Genomic DNA, 26,897 nt, shown 5'->3' on the forward strand with positions numbered 1-26,897 from the left:
AGATAGTGAAACTTTGATTACTATCCATATTCTAGAATGAAACTGTTGAGTCTTGTAATAGGCAAATAAATCCATGGCTAGTATAAACAGAGAGTAAATCATTGTACACCATTGACTTTCCCCAAAGTGAGGGGAAACACAAGTCCTGCAATAATAGGTGTCTAAAAACATAGAGGTGGGGCACCTAGGTGGTTCAGTTGGTTAAGCATCCAGCTCTTGATTTTGGCTCAGGTCATGAGCTCAGAATCATGAGATTGAGCTAACCCTGCTTCAGACTCTGTGCTAGGTGTGGAGCCTGCTTAAGATGCTCTTTCCCTCTCCCTCCGCCCCTCCCCCCCTCTGAAAAAAATAAAAACATTGGGTCACCTGGGTGGCTCAGTCAGTTAAGCATCCAACTCTTGATTTCGGCTCAGGTCATGATCTCAGGGTCCTAGGATCAAGCCTCAAGTCCGGTTCTGTGTTCAGGGGAGAGTCGGCTTGAGATTTCTCTCTCTCTCTCTCCCTCTGCCCCTCACTCTGCTCTTATGCTCTGTCTCTCTCTCTCTCTAAAATAAATAAACCTTTAAGAAAATAAAAAATAAAATAAAAACATAGGGTTCCCAGTCAGGTAAATTTAGGGTACAGTCCCATCAAGTTGGAAGCCCAAATAAAGAAATCTGTTTACCTTGATGTTTCATATATTTATTTGATCATTAACTTGCCATCTTCCCCCACCTGATAATATCTCTCACTACTGCTTCTCACAATATTTTAGGAAACACAAGGCTGTGATATTACTATGAAAAAAGTAGGGAATCCCTGGGTGGCTCAGCGGTTTAGCACCTACCTTCAGCCCAGGGCATGATCCTGGAGTCCCGGGATCGAGTCCCACATCAGGCTCCCTGCATGAGCCTGCTTCTCCCTCTGCCTGTGTCTCTGCCTCTCTCTCTCTCTCTGTCTCTCATGAATAAATAATAAAATAAAATCTTTAAAAAAAAGAAAAGAAAGAAAAAAGTACAATTTTTGAGGAGCTTTTAAAAAAATACATACCCGTAAATTTACTTGTATTCTTTAAAATAATTTTAGCTCTAATACAGAAACTGTAAAAGTTATACACATGGCTTTCAGCCACTAATGCTGTTTTCAGATTCATGGAGCAGCATACATGGCACTGCAGGAAATGCCTGAAATCTACTTTAGGTCTTGGCCACTTACGGGCATTGTGACTTGGTCTGATTAGTTAACCTCTATAAACCTCAGTTTCTCTCTCTTTGAAAATGATGTTATATTAATTCTTTACGATCGTGGCAGGGATTAAATGAGTTGGCTCACAAAGCACTTGGCACAGTATCTGGCACACGGTAAGTGTTTAGAAAATACATTTATTGTTACTTCATGAGTTCCACAGAGTTCAGCAAAGTTTGATGGACTCTGTCTTGGGGATAGATGTCCTCAAGAATTGATTAATGGGAAACTTGAAAAAATTATAGTTGGCTAAACTGTCCAGTCCTAATGTAACTGAAGGAAAAAAGATGAACTCTTTTGTATTAGTTTCCTAGGGCTACCGATAAGAAAGTACCACAGACTAAGTGGCTTTAAAGACAGAAATTTATTGTTTCACAGTCCCAGAGGCCAGAAATCCAAGATCAGGGTGTCAGCTGATTTGGCTCCTTCTGAGAGCTGTGAGAGAGTATCTGTTCGCCTGTCCTTGCTCCCAGTGGTTTGCTGGCCATCTCTGGCAGTCCTTGGCTTGTAGAAGCATCACCCTGATCTCTGCCTTCATGGTCACATAACATTCTTCCCATGTGCAGGTTTCTCCTTTTTGTAAGAATACAAGTCCTATATGACACAATCCAGTCATATTGGATTAAGGTGCACCCTACTCCATTATAACCTCATCTTAACAAATTATATCTGCAATGATCCTCTCCAAATAAGGTCACATTCTGAGGTACCAGAGGTTAGGACTTCAACAAAAGAATATTTGAGGAACACAGTTCAGCCCACAATAGTGATTTAGTAAGTCCCAATGAGAGCATGCAAGAAAAGAGACTTGGTTAAACATCCAGTTGTAGAATTTTGTGCTTGCTTTTTTACCTTGGAACTACCCTTTTCCTCAATCACTTTTATTGAGATAATTTACATACAACAAAGTGAATCAATTTTAAGTGTACAATTCAGTGAGTTTTAACAAGTGTATATACCTATGTATCCACCCCCTCAGTCAGGATACAAGTTATCTCCCGGGTGCCTGTGGAAACTAAGATCAACTGATTCTCAGTTTCTGCTCAGTTCTCCCTTTTGGGGGAAACAATCACAGTCCGGGGTTATGAGATCAAGTGCCCCGCATTGGGCTCCACACTCAGCAGGGAGTCCGCTTGAGTTTCTCTTACCTTCTCTCTCTGTTTCTCCCTCCCCTCCCCTACACCCCCAACCCCACCCCAGCCACGTGCACTATAAATAAATAAATAAATAAATAAATAAATAAATAAATAAATAATCTGCTTCCTACCACTGTAGACTAGTTATAAGTACCTTTGCTAACATTTCATAGAAATGAAAGTATATAGTATATGTAATCTGTGCTAGTTTTTTTTTTTTTTTTTTTTTTTTTTTGCCTGTGTCTGCTTTTAAAGTGAATCATTAATCCACAGTCATCTAGCAGAGAAGTTTTTAATGTAATAAATCTGGCCCTTAAAATTTTGTAGCTAGGGTGCCTAGGTGGCTCAGTCAGTAAAGCGTCTGCCTTCAGCTCAGGTCATGATTCCAGAGTCCTGGGATTGAGTCCCATATCAGACTCCCTGCTCAGAGGAAAGTCTGCTTCTCCTCTCCCTCTGCTCCCAACCCCCTCCACTCATGCTTGCCACTCATGCTTGTCTTTGGCTTTCTCTCTTTCAAATAAATATAATCTTGGGATCCCTGGGTGGCACAGCGGTTTGGCGCCTGCCTTTGGCCCAGGGCGCGATCCTGGAGACCCAGGATCAAGTCCCACGTCGGGCTCCTGGTGCATGGAGCCTGCTTCTCCCTCTGCCTGTGTCTCTGCCTCTCTCTCTCTCTCTCTCTCTCTGTGACTATCATAAATAAATAAAACTTAAAAAAAATAAAAAATAAATATAATCTTAAAAGAAATGCTGTAGCTAGATGGAGCACAATCATGATAGACTTAAAAAAAACCCCACATTTATTTCCTTACTATGCCCATCATGGCCCTATATTAGATACCTCATATCCTCATTAAATCCTGAGATTAGTCTTATGGGGTAAGCACTCTTCGCCATTTAATAAAAGGAAGTTTTTTCACTTGTTTTTTTAAAATTGTTGATTACTGCCACCTGAAGAATGGGTTTAGTTGAGGGAAGGTGAACTTTTGCCACGATCAGAGCTTCAGAGCATGGTGTAATGGTAATTTTAGTGAAATATTGCAGGTCATTGGAAAGATTAAAAGAGTGCATTTCAAGAGTTGAATGTGACTGGGGTCCAGCATGCCAGAAGGACCCACAAAACGTTACCTATCATTGCTGTTGTTAGTGGACTCAGAGGCTGGAGCCCCTGGGTGATAATCCAGGCCTGAGCTCGTCACTCTTCAGGGTCCTGGATCATTCACCCTCCTCTAGGGAGCAGCGGGCCTGACCCCTTCCTTCACCCCTTCCCCAGCACACTGCCACTAAAGTGTAAGCTTTCCTCTGAAAAGAGAAGGGTCTCACATGAACAAATGTGGGTACTCTCCTGAAGGAGTTCAGCCTCCACATTTTATGGCAGAGAAGGTTTAGCAATGTGGGGCCGCTGGCTTGGGCAGGAGCACTCAAATCCAGCTCCCCATGCTTCCAGCTTTTGGGAAATGAAAACAGGAGAGATGCCAGCCCAACACTGAGATGTTTTAAAGTCATGCCAGTTCAAAGTGGGACTGTTCTTACCCATGTCAATATCTCTAGTGCCAGCCAGGCTGGAGTACATGTTTCTAGGCATAAATTGAAAGTTAATCATCCTAGTTTTTTGTGAGGGACATACTGAACATTTTAGAGCTAAGGTAGGGAATTAGCTGACAGCGTCTTTCCAGCAGCTCCTTTAGTTTTTGGTTGTTTGGGTTCTAATTTGTCATATTTTTCTCCTCTCTTATCCTTCATATTACTTTTGGAATACATGTGAATTAGGGTCAGTTAGTGTCTGTGTTGACATCCACCCCAAACTAAATCTCCAAATTATCTTCATATAAATCTTGAAGAGGTAGTAATTTTAGCCTAACTGGCAATTAAAAAGCAAGAATTATACTTAATAACCTCCACGGGGGTACCTGAGGTCTTCTGTTTGGGAATCTTAACAAATGCTCTTCATCATCAATAATTGAGGTGGGAAATCATCTGACTTCCATTTAGTTTTACACGGTGATGCAGGACTCCCAGCGTCTCTCAGGAGATGGCAGGGGGGTGACTAGCTGGGTGCACACATGCACCAACGCTGTGCTTTCCAGGCACTTCTCAGCTCTGGGCCCTGACCAAGCCTCTGAGTCTCACTTTCTCACCTTGAGTCTCAGTCTCCCTTTTGGAGGAAACAATCACAATCCAGTTCTTTTCCAGCCCTGAGCTCATTTGCTCTTCATTATCAAAATATCAATATGCAAATTCTGTTTTAGAGCTGCTGACTCAAATATGATCCTGTGTTATGGGATTAACATTAATTTAGTTAAATGTATTGTCAGATTTGACATGGAGGACATATTCATGCTAATTAGAACAGGTATAGTGAATGGGCTCCTGCTAGAGCTATCTCATTAAGACTGAATTGAATTGATTTTGATGCTTTCTTACAGATTTATAAATTAAGAGTAACAAATGACAGCAACTGGCTCCAAATATATAGACTTTTACCTACAACCATTATAGTCCCTCTCCACAATTATTTTTTACATTTCGTGTATGCAAACTTCTTGCTATCTCCTACTGCCTTCTTTATTATCATCCAACTAAATTATATTAGTGCAACTGAATATAGCTTAATATAGCTTTGGAGAGAGAAATGGTAATCACTGCTTAATTTGTTTAACATTTTAATTTCTGTATACCAACTATATGAAACAAGATATCAAATCCATTACTAGCAGATAAAATAATTCCAGTGATGGGATTTATTTTGAGTCTTAGTGTATATAAATGGTTGAGTGAATACTAATATCCAAATCGTCTTCTCCAACTAGTAATAGGTGAGGAAGCTAAGTGCAGTTATTGTTGACTTTAGTTGATCTACCTTTTCGTTTGGGGTTTCCATTAGAAAGTCAGCACATTTTCAAATGTCAAGATTTAGAATTCTTATGGGGATCTCTGGGTGTGGCTCAGCGGTTTAGCACCTGCCTTTGGCCCAGGGTGTGATCCTGGAGTCCTGGGATGGAGTTCCACATTGGGCTCCCTGCATGGAGCCTGCTTCTCCCTCTGCCTGTGTCTCTGCCTTTCTCTCTCTGTGTGTGTCTCTCATAAATAAATAAATAAAATCTTAAAAAAAAAAGATTTAGAATTTTTGGGCATTTGGGTGGCTCAGTGGTTGAGCATCTGCCTTCGGCTCAGGTGGTGATCCTGGAGTCCTGGGATCAAGTTCCACATTGGGCTCCCCACAGGGAGCCTGCTTCTCCTTCTACCTATTGCCTCTGCCTCTCTCTCTCTCTCTCTCTGTCTCATAAATAAATAAATAAATAAATAAATAAATAAATAAATAAAATCTTAAAGAAAAAGATTTAGAATTCTTACTTGTTTCCACAAGAAACACCTTTCCAAGAAATACTGGACTGACCTAGAAACAGGGAGTTGGTCTGTTAATATCACTCACATACCAGGGTCTCATCTGGCTTATTTGTCATACTTCAGAGCTACAGAAAGGAGATGTGTGTTCTGGGTCTCCAAGGGCACTTCCATTTCCACGGGGGATTCTTTACACAGTGGCTCTCCAAGGCCAGTGTCAGAGTCAGGAGTTCCTGGAGATAGGGGAAAGGCAGTACTGATGAGATTCGCTATTGTTGTCAGGCAAATTTTCGTTCACCAACTGTCTTCATCAAGATAGATGTTGTGCTTTAAGAGATTTGAGAAGTAATAGGACAAAAAGGAATTACTGCTTATTCTTGGTGGTTAATAATATTGAACGCGGCTTGATACATAATATGTGTATCAGATAATGTGTATTATCTTTGCTGAGTTTCTGTTTCTGAATAGTTGTGCAGCACTGCATACTGTGTCGTGTAAAGTAAGCTGGGTTTTCACAGCAAGTTCAGAACCGGTAGAAAGTAGAGAACAAATAAGATGGTTAGATGAGCAGCTTATGCGCAGACCTGTATTTTTTAAGTATCCCTTAAAAATGATCATTAAATCCTTTAAAAAGAACAATTGCCATTTGTAAAAATCTTTAAAGCCATCATTAAAAATAATAGCTTACATATTTGGGGGTGTTATATTTTAGGAACTAGGTAAGTGCTTTTCATAACTTGCACTTTTCATGTGAGTTACAGATTTTTCACAATAATGATGAAAGATGTTGTTAATACCTTCTTAAAGATGGAGAAACCAAGGCACAGAGGATTAAATCACCCAGCAAGCATGTGGTGGAATGAGGACTGAAGCCCAGCACTCCAGCCTGCAGCCCATGACTCCAACTCCGTGCTGCCTCTGTATACCATTGTTAAAGTGCTACCAGTGGTTTTCCATATACAATTTATAAGGAGTAGCTTGTCAGTTCATAAGATTATACCATAAAATAGTTTACTTCCCTTAAAAGCAGTAGGACTTCTATTACAGAATAAATGTCCACCTCAGTTATTTTTTTTTAAGATTTTGTTTACTTATTTGAGAGAAAGAGAGAGAGAGAGAGATAGTGATAGAGATAGTGAAAGAGAGAGCATGAGCGGGGGGGAGAGGGAGAAGCAGGCTCTATCCCAGAACCCCGGGATCATGACCTGAGCCCAAGGCAGACCAGATCCTTAACCCACCGAGCCACCCAGGCGTCCCTCCACCCAAATTATTCTTAACAGCTCTGTAGTCTCTGTGTTGAAATGACGTGTGGCTCTATTGCTGTGCTCCCACCTGAAGCATTCTACCCATTGAGCACCAGGTTCATTTTTTATTTCTCCTTCTGTTCCTTTTCTCTGTTTGAAAGTGGTTTCCAATACTTTAAAGGGTTATTGGAGAGAAGAGAAAGAAGTCTGTGAGAAGGAAGGTGAAAGATGGGGGTGGCTATGGTATTACCCACCTTTTACATTCTCTTCGTGGAATTCAGGATTCAGTTCTGCAGCAGATGTTTATTTGGCACCTACTAAGTGCTGTGCTCTGGGCTCGAGACTGGCATAGAGTGAACAGAACCCACACTTGTGCCCGGGAGCCCACAGCCTGCTGGATTCCCAGGGGTGATTGTGAGCACGTTTCATTTAGGGAAATGCCTCACCCCGGATGGGACTTACTGGGGTTTGACTCCGTGGTCAGGGTCAGCCCCACCCCACCTGTCCCGTTGTGTCCCTCGGAGCTGCAGGAATCCAGAGCCAGCCAACCCCACAGAACTGGTCTGCCACCTTCTTAGTCATTTTGTAAACCTTGGCAAAGACTGCCAACCCCGGAGTTTCCCCGGCAAGCCCAGAGCTGCCCAGTTCCCCACAGTGCTGGTGATTTTAGTGTGCAGTGTGACAGCATCGGGCTTCTGCACTGGGAAGTATTATGCGTTGATTTCCACAAAATCCCTATCACCTCATTAGCTTAATGTGGCCTTAATTAAAATTTGTGCCTATTAGCACCGTGAGATTCTGGGTTTTGTTTATTTTTTATGTGATGGATGGGATGGGTAGGTGACACATTAGAAAGTGTGTGAGGACCACTGCCCCAAAGGAAAAATCACTGAGGTTGTTTACCAGAAGATCAGAGCCCTCAATTATAGATTTGCTTTATCATCATCGGTACTGTTTATTCATTTTCTACTGTGTGCAAAAATAAAGTATTTCATTAAGTACCGTGGGGAGTTGATAGGAAAGATAACTGGGTAGTGCTTACCCCCAATTTCATTCTGATTGTATCTGTAGGCTTTCTGTGGACGCCTGTGATCCTCCACACCACAGGCTAGAACCATTTATCTGTGAGCCCATATATCAGTAAACTTTTTCCCCGGGTGAAGGATTTACATGGTTCTCCAGAAATTAGGCTTCAACCCCACATCCTTTACAAGGAAGCAATACATAGAGGGATGCTTCAGATGTGTTCTAATTTTTTTTTTTTAATTTATGATAGTCACAGAGAGAGAGGCAGAGACATAGGCAGAGGGAGAAGAAGGCTCCATGCACCAGGAGCCCGACGTGGGATTCGATCCTGGGTCTCCAGGATCACGCCCTGGGCCAAAGGCAGGCGCCAAACCACTGAGCCACCCAGGGATCCCTTCAGATGTGTTCTAGAGAAGGCCACAGTGGGGCCCCTGGGTGGCTCAGTCGGTTAATAAGCATCTGCCTTCTGCTCAGGTCATGATCCCAGGGTCCTGGGATCAAGCTCTGTGTTGGGCTCCCTGCACAGTGGGGAGTCTGCTTCTCCCTCTCCCTCTATCTGCCCCTCTACCTGCTTGTGCTCACTTTCTCTCTCTCTCTCAAATAAATAAATAAAATCTTTTTTTTAAATTTTAAAATAAGAGAGAAGACCACAACAAATTGCAGGGCCTCGAGAACACTTTAAACCCTCTTCCCAAACCTCCCTCACAGCTACCCACATAGAGGGATCAAGGAAGATCCTACTAGGGAATAAACAGGACGATCCACAGGATGGCATCAGAAACTGACCTCCTGAGTAGGTAGGTAGACGTGTGGTTGGAAAATGAGGTTCCACTCTCCGCTAGCACACAGGCTTTTCTTCTTGCTCACTCTTCTTGTCTTTCCTGTACTTGCCATCATTTTCTCTTCCCATCTCCCTCCCATATGACTGTCCCTTTCTCACTTTCTGCCCCTTCTCCGGTTCTTACATCTTCTCGTGGCTTCTTGGCCCATCCTCTGTCCCTGTCCTGCTTCTCTGTCACTGACTGCTTTTCTTTCTAGACAAAACTGCATTTACCTCCATGGCTGTCGTGGCATTACGTACTGTGTCTTGTGGTTAAATAATCATCTCATAAAATTCAGCTGGGGCTTTTAGGAATACCAGAGGCAGTCTGCTGCCCGGTTCCCTTCCCGCTAGCGGAAATGCTCCGGCGCAGTGCCGTCTGCTGCCACAGGCAGATGAAAGGGCTGTTTTCAGAGTCTGATCCAAGTCCTAGTGGGTCAGACGCTACCAGATTGCCCCAGACGGAGACAGCACAGATGAGATGGGGGAATGCAGGCTTAGATCTTAGAATATTTTGCTTCTAACTTTAAATCAGCTACTCTTTTTTTTTTTTTTTTTTTTAACCTTGGTCAATTAATCTAAATATTCCTGCAAATATTTGCAGAAGACAGTATTGGCTTTACCCTCCTCCCTCTCTGGACCCTTTGGAAGGCTGTGGGTTATGACTGTTCATGAGGCCTTGGGTGTTCTAGGATCTAGTAGGTAACTACTTCGTGTGCATAGGGAAGGATGTAAATTCCAGGTATAATTTTTGTTTTCTCTGCTGCATTTCCATTTTTGTACCAAACTTTTCTTGCCAATCAGGTTGATCTTTAAAAAGTTGGGTGTTTTTTTTTTTTTTTTTTTTTTTTACTCTTGTTGGTATTTATTTTAAGATACTTCTCCAAGAACACAGATGTCTCCTTTACAGTGTGAAAATTGTAAAGAATAGCTCATTGCAGTGAAGTAGCGAGGAGGATGACTGTTTGGCTGCTGTCTTTACTGCTCATTCGCCTTCTTGCTAATCTGTGTTTTCAATGCTATCTTCTCTCCCATCTGCTCCTAAGCAGGAAGTTTCATCAGCCGACATCCCCTCAAAAATATCCTGAGACTCGAGTGTACTGTGCTCTTACCAGGCCTGGTGGTTCAGTTATGGATGCTGTCAGGCCTCTTGGCCTCACTCAGTTGGCTGCTAACTGACACAGCATCAGCCGCCTCACAAGAGCAGAGCTGGGTAGCCCACTGAGTCACCCCGGTTCCCACTAGCAGCTCAAACAGAATGATGTAACTAAGCATCAGTAGGACCCAAACATCCATAAGAGGATCAGTCTACATCTTCTCCTGATAAAGAACCTACCTGGCACCAGATTTCACCCAGGAGAAGCATTTTCGGCAAACTGCTAGACCTCTGGCAAGCCAATAGATGCGACATACCACCAGTTGGTTCTAGTGTGTAAACACTGAGACTGCTTCTCTCTATCACCCCCAATTTTTTTTTATCACCCAATACGTCTTTTTGAAAAGTTGACACTGATACTGCCTATATGAGAGTGCTACTTTATTAAAAAGCATCCATTTTGTATCACTAACACAATGTTTTCCTGTTCTGTAAGGAGATCTCAAGCTGCTTTCAGACAACTCTCGTATTTTAGAACAATGCAACATATAAATAAGTAAACAATACTCCCATTAAATGGTGCCAAGTAAAGAATCTCTGAAGTAAGCATTCTGTTCATTAAGCACCATATTTTATTATTTCCTCCTGTCAGTGAAGGCAAATAGAAAACTGTAGTGATTAAAATTTAATCTTCCAGGGGCACCTGGGTGGTTCCATTGGTTAAGCGTCTGCCTTTGGCTCAGGTCTTAATCTCAGGGTCATGGGATTAAACCCTGAGTCAGGCTCCCTGCTCAGTGGGGAGTCTGCTGTCCTCCACTGCCTCTTCTTCCCCTACTCGTGTTCTCTCTCTCTCCCTCTCAAATAAATAAAATCTTTTAAAAAATTAAATAATAATAATAAAATTAAATTTAATCTTCCTAGTAGGCTAGAGAAAGTGCTGTGACTGTTCAGAAACTTCTCTGGGCTGGCTTCTTTCTGTTTTTCTTTTGCATTCATGCTTTTGGAATGCCTTTCATTTCATGACCAGTTCTCCTTGATTTCAAAGAAGATTTGAATTCCAATTCTGACCTAAAGTGCTATCTACCTTAAGATATTTGAATCTCTGTGACTGATACATTTTTTAAATCACAGAATAGTAAAAAATGAGGACTGAAAACAGCATTATGGACCATCTAGTCCAACAGCATATATTCTCAGTGGGAAGACTGAAGTGATACGGTGTGGCTTACCAACGTCCTGGAACTCATCAGTGACATGGCCCGGGCTGCAGCTTGAGCCTATCTCTCCTTTGTCCCCTCCTCTGAAGAACATTGAGTTTAGAAACCTCAGTTAATGTCAGCACTGTCAGAAGTACTACAGGAATTCCCTCTTTTTAAAAATAATTGGGTCAGGGTACCTGGGGATCTCCTTCAGTGAAGTGTCTGCCTTTGGCTCGGTCATGATCCCAGGGTCCTGGGATCAAGTCTCACACTGGGCTCCCTGCTAAGTAGGGAGTCTGCTTTTCCCCCACCTCTCCTCCCTGCTTCTGCTCTCTCTCTTTCTCTCTCTCAAATAAATAAATAAAATCTGAAAAAAATTCTATAAAAAAATAATTGAGTCAAAAGTTAGTATGATCCTTGTAACATGAAATGGCTAAGTACATGTGTGTGTTATTTAACAACAGTGTACTCTAGGTTCATAAAAGGAAGAGGAATGCATTCCTTGTTGGACCAAAGTATTGCTTGCCCTTGAAAGGATATGCTTAAAAGTGTCGATAAGTAGTTCTCAGAGCATTTACTTTTATTTTTTAAAGATTTATCCATTTATTTGAGAGAGAGGGAGTAAGGGGAGGGGCAGAGGGAGAGAATCTCAAGCAGACTCCCCACTGAGCACAGAACCCTACACGGGGCTTGATCTCTCAACCCACAAGATCACAACCTAAGCCAAATCCCAGAGTCAGATGATTCACTGACTGAGCCATCAGGTACTGCTCTTCCCAGTTCTCAGAGCATTTAAAGCATGATTTGATTTAAAAACTTTTTATTCGCATGGAGATCTCTTTTCTTCAGGAACTCCCTGTGCATATGGCTAATTCTCCAAAATGTCAACTCCCTGAAAAATTCAATTCCACCTTGCTCCAGCCCAGCCCATTTCAAGTAGAATAGCCAGCCAACATTTTCTAAATGAATGAACAAGTGAGCAAATGAACCTTTTGAAACATCTGTTATGTAAGTTAGAGTAGGCTAGTATATTTTGAAAGCTGTATATTTTAATTTTTAATTTTTTTAGTGCACAAAGGGCAAGCAAATAGCCATCTAAGAATCTTAAGAGGAGGTTCCCAGGGATGCAATTAAAGTTAGAAGGAACACATTTAGCTTTTGACACTGCTATACAAGGAATTTTTATGACCACATCCAAGAAGTCAATAAGTCAAGTTTATTGTCTTTTTAGAGGCAGATGTGTCCTGTAGTTAAGATCTAGGACCAGCAGTTAGAGGAGTAAATAAAATGCCAGTTCTCTATGGTGGGGAGATACAGTCTGTGGGGGGTGGGGCGAGGAGTCCACATCCTGGGCCAGCTGGCTCCTGCCTTCTGCATGACCACTGACCATCCTGCTAACCCTCTAGCCAGTTGTGTTCATTTTAAGACAGACCAAGTGGAAGAATGTGGATGGAGCAAGGTAAATCTGTCCCTTCTCTTGCGAAAGCCAAAGTATGGATAGCCTAGTAATGGAGAGTGGTAACCTTCCACTCCTGGTACACAGTGGCTAGTGTATAAAATATCACCATAAATTCATTACTAGATAATTATAGGCTAAGCCACTTGACCCCACAGCAACTTCCTTCTTTGTGAAATGGTGATAATACTTAACATTGTGCAGAGGTTTCTGATTTCAAACTAAAAGGCCTTCTATGAGGGTTAGATACAGTTTCACTGCCAACCTCTGCTGTTTGCAGTCTCCTTCCAAGAGAGTGCATGCAGAACACCAACTTCTGAAAACTTGGGAGGTGTGCCTGGACAGCTTTTATCATCTTACTTTTGCTGTGTTTTAGGTCTGGGAATGGGGGTGACTTGGGAGACGGTACAAATGACCAGATAGTTTTCAGGAGTGTGGAAACCATACACTCCTGCCCTGATCTTTCAGGATCCAACTAAATAGACTTCTGTGTCAGCTAAATATGAGTTTACCATAACCTGAGGCATCCATTTAATTTTCTGTTCTGCACATTTCCTCCCTGGCAAGAAAATAAAGGGAAAGGAAGCATTATTCCAAACTTCAGTCCCATTTCTGTATTTCTTCATTCAGTCATTTGTTCAAAAATATAAAAAAAAATAAAAATCCTGATTAGGAAGGTAAAATATAGCAACATGCCAAGAATATGTACTAATTGATTTAATTGGACAATACATACTTTTCCTTTTTAAAAATACTGTTTTTTAAAAATGTCAAGAGTAATAAATGTTCAATGCCACAAAGCACAAGAGAATAAAAACAAAAACAAAATTTGCCCATCATATCATCACCCAGTCCTAAACCTTACTAATATCTTGATGTGTTTAATTCCAGAGGTTTTCATTACACATATCTTTGAATTAATAGCCTTTCCCTATAGAACTTTTACAGAACGTGTGCTTTTCACTTTAATGTTTTAATTTAAAAAACAAAAATTAGTAACACCCATAGTTGAGTTGTAGTGTGTCTTTAAAATACTCTGATATTGGGATCCCTGGGTAGCTCAGCAGTTTAGCACCTGCCTTCAGCCTAGGGCATAATCCTGGAGTCCCAGGATCGAATCCCACATCAGCCTCCCTGCATGGAGCCTGCTTCTCCCTCTGCCTGTGTCTCTGCCGCCCACCCCCCCCACCGCCCCTCTCTGTCTCTCATGAATAAATAAATAAAATCTTCAAAATAAATTTTTAAATAAAAAATAAAATACTCTGATATTTTAAATATATTTAAAATATCTAAGAGATATAATTTAAAAGGTAATGCAACTATTTTTGCACAGCAAAATTCTATCAAAATGGTGGGTTTTTGTCAAGTTCACTTTCCTTTTGTGGAGGGAAAGCAGAGAAATTTTGGCAAATAGTTGTACTTTTTCATGGTCCCAGTTTGGTAATCTAATAAAAGAGCTTCTCAGATATATGTTTCATTTGAAAAAGAAAAAAACAAAGAGGCATGTTGAGGGCATGCACTGGGTATCTGGCAGAGATTGTGCATTGAAATAGATAAACATTAGTAGCCCCTCCTCTTGGCCGGCAGCAAGAAGAGTAACATTTTGCTATTTCAGATTAGGAAGCAATTGCAGATTAATTTAACACAGTTGCTAGTCGTTTTGAAACAACTTGGAAGCCTATTTTTGCTGTCTGGGGTTTTTATAATCTGATTTTGATCTGAAAAGGAAAATCACTACACTTCAAGTGCCACTTCATTTTATGAACATACCATAATGATTTCATTCTCTACTTCCTTTCATACACTTGTCCAAAGCACATAACTAGCATTGTGTTATGCTCTGTCCTATTTTCTTTTTTACTTATCTGTACCCCACCGTGGAATCCTTTTATCAGTGCAAAATGCTGTCTTTTTTCCCCTGTGGATCTTACCTCCTCAACTATTTTTAAAGTTCTCTGTACTTCTCAGTAGGTCCGTAGGAGGCTCCTCTGTACCTCTGGTTTACTGCTCTGTGAAATTTCATTTTCCATGTGCAGAAAGAAAGAAACGACCTTCATCCTTCTCCGTGCCAGCACTGTATTGTATGCCTTCACAAACACATCTCCCCCGCTGCTGGCTTTCTCTCTGTGTAGGGTGAGAAGATTCAGCCTGGTCTTAGAGATGATAGGAGTAACTGGAGTCTGATAGGTTTGGAAACTTCTCCAAGATCACACAAAGGGTGAGGCTGAGCTCAAAGCAGGTCCACATTCCAAAACCAGGGTTTTTTCTCCTGTACACATAGTGTGTTCTGTGTAGGTAACTTTTCCTACTATATCAAGGTTTGAAAGTAGTCTTACCTGAAGGACATGTTTTTCTTTCCTGTTTTTGGGCAGAAATCTTTCTTCAGTATATTATGTGCTTTCCAATCTAAGCTAGTCTGGAGTTTGTTTTGGAAATGATGTAATTCTAGATTATTTTTATAAGTAGATACTGTCCTATGCACTAGAAAACCGTGATCACACCTATTATAAATGCATAGATTAAGAATAAGTATGTTCTGTGGGTTTGAAGGGGGCTCCTATGATACAGTGAATGGAGGATTTGATGTCAAATTTGGATGATCAGAAGGGTTTGGGGCCTAATTCTTAGATGTCTTCAGAGACTGACAGAAACAGTCCTCTAAATGTAAATACAATACCTATTGATTTTATTTTTAAAAAATATTATTTTAAAATATTTTTAAAAATATTTTATTTATTTGAGAGAGAAAGAGCTTGAGCAGTGGGAGGGGCAGAGAGAGAGGGAGAGTCAGACTCCTCATGGAGCAGGGAGGCTGCTGTGAGGTTCCATCGCAGGACCTGAGATCATGACCTGAGCCGAAAGCAGACACTTAACTGACTGAGCCACCCAGGCACCCTTCAATATTCATTGCTTTTAAATCACTGCTGGGCTTTTATTTATTTATTTATTTATTTATTTATTTATTTATTTATTTATTTATTTATTTATTTTATTAGAGAGAGAGATTGAGAGAGAGAGAAGCAGAGACACAGACAGAGGGAGAAGCAGGCTCCATGCAGGGAGCCCGATGTGGGACTCGATTCCGGGTCTCCGGGATCACACCTTGGGCTGAAGGTGGCGCTAAACAGCTAAGCCACCGGGGCTGCCCTTATTTTATTTAAACTCCTGTGGAATTGTAAGATTTTTTTTCTCTCTCTCTCTCTTCGGGGTCATTCTGCTATTTAGTTAAAGTCAGTAGAGACCACAGAACTTGACACATGGTAGGAGCCCAATTAAGTATTACCTGAATAAATGAAGAAATAATGAGATCTCTCCAAAATACATTGACATTACGGTTGGGAGTCTTGTCAGATGGCTGTGGTCAGTAAAGCAATGTTTTTCTACAGGAGCCATTATTGTGAGTCCATTGAGATTGTGTCAGGTCTCAATTAACACTCCCAAGGTAACTGTAGATTTCCATCCTAGGAACTAGCAGGGTCCATGCTGAAGATACTGTGATCACAGTTTGCATACCCTAAGCAGTTGACCAACCAACTATCAGAAAATAGAATTAATGGGAACGCTCCAGTCTCTGGGCATTCCATATAGTATGGATGCTACTTGAGTCTGTGTGTGTGTGTGTGTGTGTGTGTGTGAGAGAGAGAGAGAGAGAGAGAGAGAAATATATATATATTTTAAACCCAGGTTGAAATTTGTAGAAGTTATGATTTGTATTAAATTCCCTCGCTGCTGTATTGAATGTTATAAATTACAATATCAAATAATACAGATAAGTATTTTTCTATTGACATGCTTTTCTGGAAATATCCCCAAGAAACCCGTTTCTTTTCCCAGTGAAAGAGATAATATAGTCCCACTTGATAGTGAAACGTGACATAAGACAGGGGCATACGTTTTTAACAAATAAAGTCATTAAGACTTCCAGTTTAAACTTGAGCTCATTTGTCCCCGGCACTGCCCCCGGGGCTTCTGTTGGAACAGCACTCAGCTAGGTTAGATTTAGAAGGCAAAGTTTTCATTAGCTTCTTTTGAAAGATGCCTAAAGTCAAATCCCTTGAAGGACTCTCCTACCAAAAAATCACTGCTGCTTTGCTGGGTAGGTGAGGTGGATGATTGAGCTAAGGAAGCCTCGGACTTAGAGCAGCTGGGAAATGGAAATTTTAAAGGTAAACTGATCCACATGCCTGGAAAATCCACACAAGATAGAAATGAGGGAAAGAGGAATTGGAATAAAATTTCAGATGGCTCTTTCATGTCAGAGTAGTAGAGTCAGCTTTGATGCATCCTATGGGAGGAAATAATAAACATCTTTTTAGCTTTTAAAAGAAGCATTTATTTCGCAGAAATTTGGATGGGTATTTGAGCAGTAAGGTGTTTTGGTTGACATGTTTTGCAAGATTATTTTCGGTTGACTTTCTTTTTAAGTAGAACTTTAAGTGAATAAATCTTAAGTGTCCACATGTGTACAATCGTGAAACCACCCAGATCAAGATTTAGAACTTGTCAGGAACACCTGGGGGGCTCAGTGGCCGAGGGTCTGCCTTTGGCTCAGTTCGTGATCCTGGCGTCCTGGGATCGGGTCTTACATTGCGCTCCCTGCAGGGAGCCTGGTTCTCTCTCTGCCTATGTCTCTGCCTCTCTCCTTGTGTCTCTCATGAGAAAATAAGTAAATATAATAAAATCTTAAAGAAAAAAAAGATTTAGAACTTGTCTAGCAGTCCAGAAGGCTCGCTCTTACCCCTTCCAGTCAGTAAACACCCCCCCACCCCCGACAGGTGGCCAGCATGCTGAGCTCTGTCTTCACGGACTCATTTCGTGGTCTGTAACTTCATGTGAGTGGAATCACATGGGATGTGCTCTTGTGTCTGGCGCCTTTTCTCACTGCTCTCTCTGTGAGAGCCCTAAATGTTGCGTTTTCCTCACCACATGGCTATTAATTTCATTTATTTTTGTAAAATCAGTTAAAAGGGAGATATAGTGCTGTGAGGTCATGAGCAGTTTATATTCACTTCTGAAGTAACTCTGCTTCTCCATTTAAGCCTGGCTGGGGGCACCTGCCTGGCTGGGTGGGTAGGGCATGCCCCTGGATCTTGGGGTTGTAAGTTTGAACCCCATGCTGGATGTCGAGATTACTTAAAAATAAAGTCTTTTAAAAATACTTTATAAAATCAGTCAATAAATACATACAATAAACATAGCTGGTAAGCTCAAGTCTCTCATGATTTGGGCATCCATATATAAAGAAAAATTCAAGCAGGGTTTACTATGGTGTTCAGTGGGACAGCCACTAGCCACATGTGGCTATGTTCATTACAATTTAAATTAATTAAAATACATTAAATGAGTTGAAATGTAAAAATCAGTTCTTCAGTTCCACTAACCACACTTCAAATGCTCAAATCATCACGTGTTGCTAGTGGCCACCTTCCTGAATGGAGCAGATCTGGAATGTTCCCATTGTTAGAAAGCCCTGTTGGACAGCGCTGCTTAGAAAGCTGGCTGTTGGCCGCCTTCCCCTACCCTTTCTCCCTTTCCAGACATAAGGATGTGGTAGTGGGTTTTATTTTTCTCGTTTTCATTAACATTTAATTCTGTGGTTCTCAGACCATCATCTTACAAGTTTCTGTGTCTTACCTTATCCCACCAGACCTTGGGGAAAAAAATAAGTGGGAGAGTTCTCACAACATGCTACACTTTTAATTTCTAGAAAGTACTGTGTGCTCTCCGACCTTGGGGCCATGGCAATACTGTTTGACACCCTCCTTCCAGCATCCAACTCTGTGTCAATTTCTCTTCTATCAGATCTCAGCCTAGGCTGGCTCCAGGGCACCTTCCCCATCCCTCCTCCCGGCACCCAGCCTGGGTTACGTGTCCCCTCAACTCAGCTGTCCTAGTGACTGGGCCTTCCCCTGCCTCATAGCAGCTGCTTGTTTCTTGGCTTCTGTCTCCCACCAAACAGCAAGCCCGGTGAGGTCAGGGGCCATTGTGTCATGTTCTCTGTTGTGTATTGATGTCTGGTGCAGCACCTGGCTCTTAGGAGGGCTTAGTAAATACTGTGGAAGAAAAGAGGGAACAATGGGCTGCAGAAGGAAGGGCCGGAACCAAGTAGCTTCGTGTCACGGTCTCTGTCTCCCAGGTAGAGGGGTCTGTTTCCCAGAGGAGTTTATTAGAGGCGACTTTGGGTCTGGGCACCTTACTGAATACACATCAGCACCCTGAGCTGCTTCTTCGGGGGTGATGATGGCACAACCAAGACATTTGCACCCTTCCCAGTAAAAGTGTTTGGTTTGCCTTTCCTGGGAAATAATACTAAAAGACATCCACACTGAGATGATGCTGGGTGAGCAATCAAAGGGAAAGGCAGATGGGGAAGTGGAGCTGCAAAATGGTCATAATATGGTAGAAAATGCTGCATCTGTCAGCAGGCAGCTGTTGTTGGCATCACAGGCCACGTCTCACCAAGCCAGATGACCTCACAGGGAGGCAGCCATGTAAAGAAAGGAAGGATAGGTACCAGAAGCCCCAGCTCAGACTAGCTTTAAAAATAAAGAACTTTATTTTCCCGAGTAACAGGAAATTGAGAGAGGCTCGGAGTTGGTTGATTCAGAGTGTTGGCAATGTCACTGAGAACCTAGGTCTTTCCAACTCAACTGGCCATCCTGGGTGTTGGCTTCCTCCAACGCCCTGGTAGGAGTGTTGGTACCAACTCTGGTACCCATGAGGCTGGTAGGAAAAGGCTGCTGCAGGTATAGACACCCCATCTAGAAACTCAGCATCGAGGGCAAGAAGCAAAAGTCATTGGCGAGGAAGGGGGTGGCCAGAGTGGGTGAGATGAAACATCTGGAGTAGACACAGTAGGTACTGAGTATCCTTTATAAGCGCCAAGACCTTCCAGCCCCAAGTATCCTCCCCATATCCCAGCCTACAGATTTTAAAAGTTCTCTCGATCTGCCTCTGACATAAAAATGCCTTAGGAGTGATCCAGCTAACAGGACACACACAGACCAGGGAAGGCTCTCAGAATAGAGAAGAGCAAAGGGGAGAAAGTCAGGCAGCTCCCCAAAGACCAGTTCCAATACTTGGCAGTCCTGACAGAGCGGGGCCCAAGCTGGGCCATCGTGAAACTCCCTCCTGGCCCTTAAGGATTAATCCCCCCCACCCCCCACCCCCTGCCGCTGAAGGAACACTAGCTTAATTTTAAATGTAGCAATATCCATACATTTATGATTTACAATGTAAATGGTATATATTCTGGGAAGTCTGGAATCCTTCAGCCGATCAGTTATGCTTTAATTTTTTTCTGCTTCTATATAGACCTCGCAGTGTTGGAGCTGTGCTGAATGAGGTCACAGTCTAACTACAGTATTAACCCTGCAAATCTGTTCATTTTCGCCTGAGCACCCTCAGGCAGGATACAGAATGTGTCCAATTGAAAAACTATTACAGACACTGCAGTGCTGTGATGGGATGAATCGTACCAGGGAGTGGGGGGAGTATGTGTGGGGGAGGGAGGAGGGGAGTGTCTTTAGCCAGGTAGGAAGTATCTCTTAAAAGTAGAGGTTATGTGATTGCATTTTTAAAGGAAAAATGTTCTTTGTCATTAGAAGTTTAAAATGCTAACTTTCAATATTTTCAAACCTTAACTGTTTTCTCTTTTCTATCAACCGTGTCTTTGTTTTTTTTTTAGTTTTTTCCCCATCCAGTACACCTCTTCAGCGTCTCTTCACTGTGTACTACAAACATCCTTTTATGTTTTCTTAATATCCATTTTGCATTATTAAAAATACATAGGAAGGTACAAAGAATAATACAACGAACACCCAGGAACCGACCACCCAATTTAAGAAATAAAACATGAACTCTTTTCTTATGACTGTGTCTGGGCCCTGTTTAATTCAGCATGGAGAAAAACACAACACAGATGGTCAGCATTTTGTGCAAAGGCCCCATCCCACCCCATTCATGGTAGATGCAGTTTCAGAAAGCATGTGCATTCACGGTCTTGCCTGGACATGTGGTTAATGCTAAGTAGTCTTACAGTTGTGCCCCAGGTAACTCCTAAAGCTGTTTCAGATCATAAAATCTGTGATGTTTTGCAAATTTATATTTTATCATGCTGGGTTTTATGCACAAAAACTAGATGACTTCCCCTTTATAATCTCCATCAAAGGCATTTTTCAAAATCCCTTTATTATGCTTTATCATGGGCTTTGCCACACATTGTTTGCATGTTTGAAAACAATCTCTGGCTAAATTATAAATCTGAGAGTATTGTTGTGGCGTTCGTCTTACAGAACTCAGACATAAATGCTATTTTAGCTTATTCCTCAATTGTAGACTCTAAATATTTGACCCCTTCATTGAGTGCCAGAGACCTGACTTGACTTGTCTGTGGTTTGGGCTCTTGTTTAAAAGCAATCGACCATGTTTAGAGAGTGTTTGAAATATTTATATTGTATCCATGGAAAGGATGTAATATTTTATTTCCTGAAGAGTACACTTCCTCCAGCATGTTCTCACTGCCACCGTGCAATGTCCTCCATCTGCTCTGTCACTCACACTGTACCTCTGCCTTTGGGACTGCTCCTTCGGCACCTGCCCCATGTCTACCTTGGGAGCTTGATCTCTTTGAGAAGTCTGACATAGAGAAGAGCAGCTTGCTTGTGGCTCACAAACACATACTTATCACTGAAGGGTACAGTCTTTTCAGTTTCCCCAGACCCATGGTCTCACAGAGAGAGAGGCAGAGGACAGACGGGCAGAGTGTGCATTGATTTTTTTTTTTTTTGTTTGTTTGTTTTAAAACTCTTGGCTGATGAACTTATGGTGCCTATTTACAAGGTTGCTTTGAGAATCGGTTGCTGATGGCCAGGCTAGTCCTACCCTCTTTTTCCTGATTTAAAAAACAGAAATCGAGGAAAACATGTTGCAGAACACAAGGGCCAAAAGGTCTGTATATATCCCAACTGCATAGCACTTAAGTTTCCGAAAAGAAGGATAAGGCACGCGTATTTTATTTAGACGTGGGCTGTTTTAAGTGTTGATTGTCTTTTCATTTGGAATGAGTAGTAGCTCTCCACGTGCCATTTACCAGTTGTTAAATGTGAGAATTCATTAGTAAAATAAGCCGTCATAGAGCTCAGGATGATTGGAAATGAACATTAGTTCAGCTCCTTGATTCTGAGCATGGGAAGTTTTCCTTTTCTTTGTTACAGATTTTGTTTTTCTAACATCCATTACAACAAGAACGAGAGCCTGCTCATTTGGGGAGATTTTATTGCCGAATGATTATCAGCACTAGTCGCTGGCTCATTCTTTATGATGCATGTGTTTCCTTTCTCCACTGAAAAACGAAAACGTGTCTAAACTTGCTTATCTCTCTGTAGGACAGTCGACCCAATATGTCAAGACCTCTGATCACTAGATCTCCTGCATCTCCACTGAACAACCAAGGCATTCCTACTCCAGCACAGCTCACAAAATCCAATGCGCCCGTCCACATTGATGTGGGTGGTCACATGTACACCAGCAGCCTGGCCACCCTCACCAAATACCCCGAATCCAGGTAATCTGAAAAAAAGGAAAAGTCATGCTCGGAAGTGCATGTATTTGATGCTCTAACTGTTTTTCCTTTGACCAGCATAGCAGCATGGCCTCACTGGGGCCCAGGGTTAGAACATGAGTGCGCCGTGCGGGCCACCCGGCCACCGGTACTGCCCTTGGATGTGGCTGTAAATCTCACCCTGGTCAGGGCCTGACCCACAGCTTAGTCAGGTGCATGTAGACATGTCACACGGGAATGGAATTTATGATATTTCGCCCTGCTAAGATCTGCACGTTTCTTGTCGTAGTACAAAAAGAAGGATGCTTTCTATCTGCCATGAGCTTTTCTTCCATCTTCTTCTAAAACATACTTTCTTATCAGTTCCTAGAATTTTCTAGGAGATCATTTGGCCCGCCAACTTGTGAACTAGAAGGAAAAAAAAATACGAGAGACTCCTATCAGTGAGTGGGGCAGTATATTTAGAACAGTATGCAAAAGTCCAGGAAGCCAAGATTGACTTGCTTTAAAAAAAAAAAAAAAAGAAGAAGAGCAGTGGGATCTCTGAGCACTCAAGGCAGATAAGTAAATATAGAAAGTGTTTGAAGAGGCAGAGTGGTTTACAAATCGGCAGTACACGCTTGATGCTCATGAGACAGCCCCTCCCGTGTCCCCACCCACCCTCTTCTAAAGGAGTTCCAGGGAAACAGTTTGCTTTGTTATCACCTCTGGGACACCCCTCCTGGCTCTGCCTCCATTTGGGGGCTATGCCCAGATCCTCTAAGGGAACCGATCTTCGGCAGCTCTGCTGGTGGGTGGAGAAGGAGGAGGCAGGAGCTCATGTGGGCTAAACTCAGGTTAAGGGAGTTTCTCTGCTTGGTTTTGCTCACATGAAATGGAAACACACCACTTGAGCTTCAGGAGAGCACTAATTGCATCTTTGAGAACTTCTCATAAAATGACAGATACCAGGTAGCTTATAGCCTGCACAGGTAGCACCAACGCAGACATCGCTGGCATCTGGTAACTGCATGAAGACCAGTTTCTTTGGTTTTGTTTCTTTATTCTCGCTCTACTACCTGATACTTTATGACAGAACGTGAAGGTTGAGAAGAGGAAAGATGAAAATATTTTCTCTCGATTTCCAGATTCATTTTCTGCCATTGAAGTGAAATGATTTCTTAAAGCACAGATGACTATTAATTCAATTCTCAAAGAAACTGTATATTATTAAATGGAATTATTTAATCAGTCAGTTATTAATATTACTGAGTCCCCGCTTTCCCTCAGCGCATTGTAAGAGGTGCTCCAAAATCATGCCACATGATGGCTATATTTCCCAAGAATATCATGATATAAGTAAGTAATGTTTCTTTAAAAAAATACTTCCATTCCTTCTGAGCTAATACCAACAAAAGAAAATCACCGTGCCTCTTCAGATGAGTCCTGAATTCTAGGGGGCAAGCTACAAAACGGAGGAGTCAGAAAGCCAATCCTTAGGTATAGCAGAATTCATGAATCTGATCTGATGGCCTTTTGCTTCAGTCGGATTCTTAAACTCTGATCCAGGAGGGAAGTTAATAATTACCCCATTCACATATGATGTATTTATTTCAACTCCTCTCTCAAATAATTTGCCACTTTAAAGATCTCAAACAGTGTTCCGCTGGGAGAGTCTGCCTCTGGCCACCTGTGCATGGGTTTTTCTGAGTCTGCATTCGCATTCTCATTCCCCACACCCTGAGACATGCAGCGCGTTCCGTGATCTCAGTACTCTGGATATCTGCACTGTCTCTATGACAGCCACTAGCCTTGTGCAGTCACTGAGCACTTGAAATGTGGCCGGTCCAAATCAAAATGCCCTCTAAGGGATCCCTGGGTGGCGCAGCGGTTTGGCGCCTGCCTTTGGCCCAGGGCGCGATCCTGGAGACCCGGGATCGAATCCCACGTCGGGCTCCCGTTGCATGGAGCCTGCTTCTCCCTCTGCCTGTGTCTCTGCGCCTCTCTCTCTCTCTCTCTGTGTGACTATCATAAATAAATAAAAATTTAAAAAAAAAAAAAAAAAAAAAAAAAAAATGCCCTCTAAGTGTAAACATACACTGGATTGTAAAGAATTAGTATAAAAAAAAAATCTCAGTAGTTTTTTATTATTGATTTCGTGCTGGAATGAGAATATTCTGAGTTGAATAAAATGTGTCATTAAAATTAATTTCACCTGTTGCCTTTTACTCTTTTAATGTGTCTCCCAGGAAATCCCAAATTACATTTTTATTTCTATTGGACAGTGCTGAACTATACACAGGTTTTTAAACTTCTAATCAAACCTACTTCTCCCCCAACCTGATACTTCATGCATCAAAACTTGAATTTTTCTTTCACCAACTTACTTAGGAAAGATGAAATTGCTCATCTTCCTTTCCCGATCCTTCCCTACACTTCTTGTCACCACTGGGCCAAGGTATCATGGAGAAAACATCAAATATAAGTTATGGTTCATTAGTGCCACATTTGAATGCTGACTCTTTCATTCAGTAGTTGTTTGGCCATGGACAGGTCCCATTTCTAAGTGCCTGTCTTCTCTCTTGTAAAATAGACACAGATCTGTCTAACCTCGCAAGGCTATTGAGAGGATTAAATGTGATTACGAAAAGCACGCCATGGCCCTACGCCCAACACATAGTATTGCCTTTATGCTTAATCTTCTGCCAAACCTAGCAATTGTTTCTTTTCAAACTGGCTTCCAAATATCAAATATATCCCATTCCTTCATTTTCTAGACCATGGAAATAGGCACACTTTAGATTCTTGTCTGAATTAATGCAGGCTCCAGGGAATCCTCGCCTGTTCTGTTGATCTTGGTGCCCCTACCTGTCCCAGAGCTGCTGAGCTGTTCCAAGATCATCTTTATTGTTAGGGAGATATTTTTAAACATATATGTTGAGACTCTGAAACAAGCCTTACAAAGTGACTTCTCTTTCTTTTGCTTACACCTAAAGCAGATGACAGTGCTTTAGATGTTGAATAGACCACTCTGCTCCCTCTTGGATTGTGTGTGTGTGTGTGTGTGTGTGTGTGTGTGTGTGTGTGTGTTATAAATCACTCATTGTTCATTTCAAGGCAACGATCAGTTTAATGGGATCTTTACATAAATTTTCATAGTCAAAGATATGGAGAAGAAAGAGTTTTGCGCTTTTCTTATGCATGTCAGGTGCTCCTTCCAACTTCTGAGAATATCTCTTGCATATCATCAACCCTTTGGGGATAAATCCTAGGAGATTAGTTTGTCCATGACTATGTAATTACAAATAGCTCCAACTCTTCCCACCCCATGGGACCATTCCCTGTCCTCTTCCCCTTCAGCACACCCTAATTTCTCTCCCACTTGTCTTTCTCTTGGTGTAGCCCAAAGGGGAAGAAGGCTTTTTCCTTGGTTTTGTTTTCTAGGACTTCAAGGGGAGACTTGTAGTGTAAAAAATCCTAATTTGTTTGTAGTAAGTGATTGTAAAAGATGTCATGTCTTTCTACAACTTCAAAGGTCCTGCAGAGAGCCTTTATTCCATTTTGAAATACTTTAGGTAGCTTTTTATTCTGTCTCTATTTATCACCTTCTTGGCTAAAGACTACCTTTAGAACCCCAGAAAATGGTACAATGGACCACACAGCTAAACATTAGAAGCACCTGGGAAGCATTAAAAGGCCAGGCGCAGTCCTGCCCCAGACCAATAAAATAGGAATCTTTTCAATTTGCCTAAGAGATCCTGATTTTCACCATCTGGCTTTGAAACAACACCAAGATGTATAGTTCCTCCAAGTGAATATAAGCTTCTTCCTCAATGAATATTTCATGCTATATCATCATGGCCATTCCACCAAAAGAAAATACCTTTTGATCTTTATTTCTTTAATTACCAAGGTTACCAGCCTTCCCTGTTTGTGGGTACCCCCTGTGCTTTTTTTTGGATGGGGGAGACTTGTAAGCCCTGAGTAGGGATTCAGTAAGCAAGCTGACTTTTAATTTTACAGCACGGTTCATCACTCACATTGTTATTCACATCCGTCGTCAGGTGGTTTCTAGCTAAAGGGACGGAAGGTTTCAAATTAACTGCCGTAGTGCATACATCAGTGATGTGCTCTGTCTTACTAATGTTTTGTGTAAGATGCAAAACAGCTCTGTGGAAGTGTTTATGAGACCGAGGCTGATCCACACCACCTCAGGGATCAAGGAGGTAGATCCCTTGCAGAGGAGCTGACAAGTCTCTGATTCCAGTTGCTATTCGGAATTGTAATCACCAAGAAAAACGCCCAGTTCAGATCTGCAACAACTTTACATCAAATGAGTAAAACAAAACAAAACAGAAGTTAAAAAAATATAGTACCATCAGGAAGATTCTTAATGGATTTATGAAGAAAATAGAATATATTTTACTTGACAGTTTGCTAACTTGATACTTGTTACTTGCTAGTATCTAGAACATGGGAGGTGGCCCCCACTTATTCTCTTGCCCCGGGCCCTGCATGTTTTAAGAATGCACCTGATTATATCTGATTTAAAAAATCTAAGGTACCCATTGTTAACATCATTGATAACAACAAAATCTAGGTATCTAAATCATTTGTCCTAAGTAATTAAGATTGGTACCAAATGACATGGCCTCTTTAAAATCTCCCGCTGTTGCCGCTGAAATATCTTTGTAGCCACATGTGTGTGTGATATTAAAGAAGCACCCTGTGCAGGGGTCTGGGAGGCTCAGTAGGTTAAGTGTCCGACTCGATTTCCGCTCAGGCCTTGATCTCAGTGTTGTGAGTTCAA

The 26,897-nt window shown here is 41.8% G+C and overlaps 1 protein-coding gene across 4 annotated transcripts in view; it reads left to right on the top strand.

Annotated features, from left to right (window-relative positions):
• The window catches only part of KCTD1 (potassium channel tetramerization domain containing 1), a 183,987-nt gene that overhangs the window by 115,604 nt on the left and 41,486 nt on the right, over nucleotides 1-26,897 (top strand). For all 4 annotated transcript variants that reach the window (XM_025429262.3, XM_025429263.3, XM_025429261.3 and 1 more), the window contains exon 2: nucleotides 21,933-22,111. In XM_025429262.3, coding sequence (XP_025285047.1) covers nucleotides 21,933-22,111 — 179 coding nt within the window. The remainder of the gene's footprint in view (nucleotides 1-21,932; nucleotides 22,112-26,897) is intronic.

Source organism: Canis lupus, chromosome 7, assembly GCF_003254725.2.
Source record: "Canis lupus dingo isolate Sandy chromosome 7, ASM325472v2, whole genome shotgun sequence".
Lineage (NCBI taxonomy): Eukaryota > Metazoa > Chordata > Mammalia > Carnivora > Canidae > Canis > Canis lupus.